This window comes from Elephantulus edwardii, unplaced genomic scaffold (genome assembly GCF_000299155.1).
Source record: "Elephantulus edwardii isolate Elephantulus edwardi_28Jun2011 unplaced genomic scaffold, EleEdw1.0 scaffold00164, whole genome shotgun sequence".
In the NCBI taxonomy this organism is placed as follows: Eukaryota; Metazoa; Chordata; class Mammalia; order Macroscelidea; family Macroscelididae; genus Elephantulus; species Elephantulus edwardii.
Genome location: NW_006399914.1, coordinates 7,607,009 through 7,612,910, shown reverse-complemented (window position 1 = coordinate 7,612,910; position 5,902 = coordinate 7,607,009). Strand labels below are relative to the sequence as shown.

At 45.5% G+C, this 5,902-nt stretch overlaps 1 protein-coding gene across 1 annotated transcript in view; it reads left to right on the top strand.

Moving 5' to 3' along the window:
• Window positions 1–2,631: 2,631 nt before the first annotated feature.
• The window catches only part of LYSMD2 (LysM, putative peptidoglycan-binding, domain containing 2), a 21,503-nt gene continuing 18,232 nt past the window's right edge, over window positions 2,632–5,902 (top strand). Inside the window, exon 1 of the mRNA XM_006895321.1 lies at window positions 2,632–2,904. Coding sequence (XP_006895383.1) covers window positions 2,632–2,904 — 273 coding nt within the window. The remainder of the gene's footprint in view (window positions 2,905–5,902) is intronic.

Below are 5,902 nucleotides of genomic sequence, written 5' to 3'. Positions count from 1 at the left end.
CTTGCTCTGTTCTGAGGACTGCTTCCTGGTCCAAGTATAGGTTTCACATGAACACAATCAGGTGTTCTGGGATTCCCATTTTCCTCCAGTTTAGCCACACTTTGTTGTGATCCACACAGTCAAATGCCTTTGTATAGTCAATGAAACATAGGTGGACTCTCTGCTTTCAGCCAAAATCCATCTGACATTGACAATGATGTTTCTAGTGCCACATCCTGTTCTAAATTCAGCTTGCACATCTGGCACATGTTTGTTGATATACTGTTCCAGTCATTTTTGGATAATCTTCAGCAAGATTTTGCTTGTGTGTAATATTAGTGATATTGTTCAATAATTTCCTCACTCTGCCTGATCATAAGGCTAATCTTTGAAAAAAGACAGCCTGCTGGTCAAGGTGGAAGTTCAGCAGAAGAAGACCCTCATTGAGATGCATTGAGACAGTGACTCCAACAATGAGCATGGCAGAGATGGTGGGGACAGTGCAGGATAGAGCAAGTTTCTGATCTCTTGTTCATAGGTTGGGGCATTATGAGTTGAAAATCAACCCTCTGACAGTGGGTGAATATGATATTAACAGTGTATAAGGGACTTCACTGAATAAAATGAATTCTGTTTCAAAATATGAATAACTGATAACCTTAACCTACTGTTAAATATACTCTTTAAGAGCAAACTCTTAAAGAATCTAGAATCTGCTTTCTTGAATCATTACTTGATGAATGTATATATTGCTTGCTTTACAAATCACATCTCTTAGTGTTCTGACTCTGTCTTTGAACTTGGAATGGCACATTGGATACCATTTAAGAGCAGACTTTTGTTACTCTAGCTGTTAGCATCTTTTTACTAGTACTTATTACTACAAGTAATAATATTACTATTACTTTTGATCAAGTGTATTCTTTAGTCTAAGAATCAATCTAGACACTGCTGGAGTTCAGAAGTAAGACCTAAGGCACATGGTTCGAATCCACCAGATATTCCACTGAAGAAGAATCAATCTCATCTTGTGCCAGTCGAATCTGATTCGACAGTACACACTCACACACACAGTGAAAGTAAGACCTATTTACACTCCCAGGAGCATAGAGGGGATCTGACAAATACTTCAATAAATCAAACAAAAAGCACAGTAATTTAAATGCTAAAGGAAAGGTTAAGACTTTTGAACCTTGGGGTTCAAAGAAGAAACAATAATTGGGCAGCTGAAGGCTGGCAGGGAGGTAGTAACCGGAGAGGATCTCAACAAGGATGCATCATTTGAGGTGAACCCTAAAGATTTAAAGCATGTAAACTGAGGATATTAGAAGAGTGTATTTCAGGTGGCAAGTAGAGCATATTTGCAAGGCATGTTAGGGAGGAACAGGAGGCAAATCCAAGTGATTCTATCTGGCTGGAACATATGGAGTATAAAGGATAGGTATGGCCCCATCATGAACTATAAAAACACCTTGAATGTTAGTGAGTTTATATTCATGCTTTTATACAGAAAGAGCCACTGAAGAGTTTATGACTGGGAGTCATAGAGGGACTATTTGCTACTTCCCCCTCTTTTTGTGTCTCCTGAACTTTGTCTCTGTCCAGCAATGTAGCATGTCAGAACTTAAACCGCTGAAATCAAACTTCCATTCTCCTGACCTGCATCTGCAATGCCTTTCTTGAAATCCTGTCCAAAGTGCAAGCAGAAACTGAGGCAGTAGGTTCTAGTAAAGGCTCTAGAATGGCATCTGAAGTTAGAATGTTAGAGAGAGGGTGTTCAGGGGAACCCGTGCTCAGACCAAGAGGCCGTTGGTGGATTTAATATTAATACATTGGAGAGTTATTTTAGGGTGTCAAAAAGGAAACTGGTAAGAAAAAAAGGCGGGTTGTAGATGTAAATTAAAAGTAGTTGGGAGAGTGGATTGTATGTAGTCCGGCTTTCAGGGCAACCCAGCATAAAGTGACACAGAAGCACAAATAAATGCAAAATCAAAGCAATAGAATGGTTAACTTGAGGCAATAAACTGGGCCTTTAGAAGCACTATCCCCCCTAGTGTAATGTTGAAAGGCCTTAACCCAGACTGTTGAGATGGGCCAGAAGAAGCTCTTTGTGTTTGATATTATAGTGAATTGTGATGTGGACTTTGAGTTCATCAGAGTACCTGAGTTACAGGACAGAAGCATCTTTGGCATTGGGAATGCTTGAAAGTCTGAGCGTCAGGCTGGGAAATATATATAAAGGAAGCAGATCAAAATTCTGCTTTACTGGAGGTTAGCATGACCTTGGTCTCCACCGGGATGTTAGGATATTGAAGATGGGTTACTCTTATCAGCAGCGGGCCTTAGAGAGCTCCTGCTTCTTTCCTCATAGCGATGGGCAGGTTGGAGGCAGTAAAGGGCGGCCTGGCAGCGGTGGTAACTCCTTCATTTTTCCCTGCCAGCAGGTGCGTTTCTGCCCGGGTGCCTGGGGCAAGCAGGAAGCAGCAGAGGGAGACGCCCGCCATGCAGGGGCCCCAGCTCCCCGCCTCGGCCTCCCGCCCGCCGCCCCCGCCGAGCCGCGGTCCGCAGTCGCTGTGAGGAGTAAGAGGAGGCGGCGGAGCTGGCGCCGCCCCCATTGGCGAGCTGCTCGACCTGGCTGCCTCGGTAGGACCCATGGCGGATTCCTCGCCAGCACTCTCCCTGCGGGAAAGCAGTCCCCGCGCCGCCAGGCCCTGGTCTCCTTCGCCGCCGCCGCGCTCACGCTCGGGCTCCGAGGCCGAGGAGGCCGAGCTGTCGCTGAGCCTGGCCCGCACCAAAACCCGCTCGTACGGCAGCACCGCGAGCGTGCGGGCGCCACTGGGCGCCGGCGTCATCGAGCGCCATGTGGAGCATCGGGTCTGCGCCGGCGACACGCTGCAGGGCATCGCGCTCAAGTATGGAGTCACGGTGAGCAGGGGTGGGGGCTGCGCGGGGAGCGAGCGGCGCGGTGGGCGAGGGGAGCAGAGGTGGGCTCAGCGCGCCGGGGCCCGCGGAGGATCGCAGGCTGCAGACTGTGGTCACATTCCTGGCCGAAGGAGCGAGTTCCATACTAGATGGTGGTAAAAGCCATGGTCGCTGAGGCTCCTTCTGCAGCCAGAGAGGGCGGGCCGTCGCGGGGAGGCCCAGGCTCCCTTCCCAGGTACGTGCGTCAAGTTCCTGGGTGCCCTGCTCAGACTCAGCCAGACCTGATCTAGCGTGAGCCAGGGCGAAGAGGACCACGACTTTGGTCCATTGACAGCTACCTTTACCAGGTCTTCAACCTGATAACACACGTGTTATTTATCCAAAGCCGAGCTGAAGTGTGGACTTGAGCAGAGAATTTTGTATTCTGTGTAAACGAGTCCTGCCATGAGTCAGGAAATAGTACAGTTGTACCCACTGGGTGGTTCTATCGATTAGGCTGCTTTATTTAGAAGGTAAATTGCACCCCTGGGCTCACTGGCAACTGTTAATGTGACACCTGTCGCTAAGCAGCAGCCAGGAACTATGGTCTAGGTGAGCTGAAGGGCTGTGTTTATTATAAATTTATAAGCGTGTGGGTCTTGGGCATATTCTATTACACCTCTGGGAAGAACATGGAAACCCAAGGGAACAAATTGTTTCAGTAAAATACTTATAATTAACTCTGAGCTATGTGGTGGCCTTTTAACATTTGACTTCTGTATCAGCTTTCTTTCCTGACACACCTTAGATAGCAGTAGGAAGCCGATCTTATCTGTATCTTTCTGGCTCTTCAGACCAAATGACAGAGGCCAAGCCAATCTATTTGTACATTTGAGTGGGTATGTGCTTACCTATCGGGTTCTATCATTTACATATTCTGAGAGGAGGGATCTTGCTGTGCAAACATAGAATGACAATATCATGCCATGGGTCTCCCCATGTGATGTTATCTGGAGCTTTCTCAATGTGAACATGGGTTTATCTGTAGTTCTTCATGCCCATTAATGAAGCCTGGTTTGGGTCAAAACCAGAGGAGAGCAGCATTGGCAAACATCAGTATCCATCTTGAGCAGAGTGCCTGCCACGTGCCAAACATTTCATTTGCCATGTTCTACTTTGAATTTAGTTAATATGATTTTCATAGTCAGCCAAGGGATAACTAGTCTCCTTTTCACAGGTGAGAAGAGGCATGAGAGGTGAAGGATATTTTACAGGTGTTATTATTCATCAGGAGTAGTGGGAATCAACACAGGGATAGGGAATTTGCTTTTTTTATGAGTGATGTTACCTCTGATGTCCATCTTTGTTGCTACCCTAGTTTGTCAGAGCTCTCAGCATCTTAGTTTCTGAAGAAAGATGTTTTTTCCTGTCTGGTTTCTGAGTCTCACCTACAAGGTCAACATGTGTATACTTAGGAGCCCATGACATCTGGAGGAGCTGTATCTCTCCCTGACTTACAGCCTTCTGTGACCGCACTTTAGTTTCTGATAGCTCTTAAACATTTGCTTGCTGAAGTTTCCACCTAAATTTTAAAAAATTAAAATACTAAGCTCAACTATGTCTTAAGAACCGTAATCTATAGTTTTCAATTACAGGGCTTCTCAGCCTATTAAAAAAGTAAAACTCATAGCCATGAAGTCTGAATCGACTTATGGCTGACCCTGCAGAAGGTTTTCCGAGGCTGTAAATTGTGCAAGAGGAGGGTGCCCATCTTTCTTTCTCTTTGGGATCCTAGTCCGTAGAGAGTTTCACTGCTAACCCAAAGGTGATGCCTCTCTGCTGGTTCAAAGCCACCAGCATGTTGCTCCGTCTTCCCTGTCTTATTTTTCCAACAGTATTTATCATGTATCCACATTTTCTTTTTTTTTCAGCTGCTACCTTTTTGGTGATCTATTAGTAAATACAATCCATCTCCTCAGAGAACTTATATTTTAGTCAGTGGAGACAGTAAGTATAGAAACATGTTATATTTTAAATATTGATGAGCAGAGTAAAGCAAGAAAAGGAGAGGGAGGGGAAGAGAGGGAGGGAGAGAGAGAGAGATACGGCAGAAGTATCTATGGTTCAAAATCATGTAACCAGAGACGGCCTTGGGGAGCCCTGATAGCCTAGTGGTTAAGGAGTTGCACTGCTAACTCAAAGGTAGGCAGTTCAAACCCACCATCTTCTCTTTGAGAGAAAGCTTATTCCTCTTGTATAATTTTTTCCCCCTCTTGGGTTGCTTTTCTGTTTTTACAGAAGGCTTCACTCAGAAATAAGTGAAGAGAGCCAGGCAGATAACTGGGTAAAGAACTACTGCCATTGAGTTGAAACTGACACTTTAGGAGAATAAAACTGCCATATAGGGGTTTGGAACTGTAAATCTTTATAGGAGCAGACTGCCTCTCTCTCCCCCCCAAGGTGTGGGCTGGTGAATTTGAACTCTCAACCTTCTATTAAACCAGTGTTTAGCATACTGCTTCATCATTCCAAATAACAGGAAGAATGAGTGGTGCAAAGGCAAAGGCCCTCAGAGAGAGCATACTTGACATGCTCCAGGAGCTGTATGGCCACAGCTTAGTGAACAAAGGGATGCAGTTGGTTTAAGTCGTGTAGAGTCATGAAGGCCATTGTGAAGACTGGCTTTCTCCCCCCTTTATTTGAGTGATTTGGGAAGTGTTGGAGGGATGGGAACAAAACTGTGACATGATTTGACTTAGACATTGAGTGGATCTCTCGGGCTCCTGCTTTGAAAATACACTGTGGGTATGTGGGGTGCCAGCAAGTGTGCCAAGGCAGGGACACGAGATAAGATGTAAGCTTTCCTAGTTATGCAGATAAACAAGATGATATCTTGCACCAAAGCAGTAGAGAAGAAAGCAGGGAAATGGGCAGGATTCGGGATGAGTTACTGCTGTGCTGTAACTCTTCTGCTTATTTGTTCAATGTTAAGTTTTATCATCTCTATTCTAGAGGTGGGCCT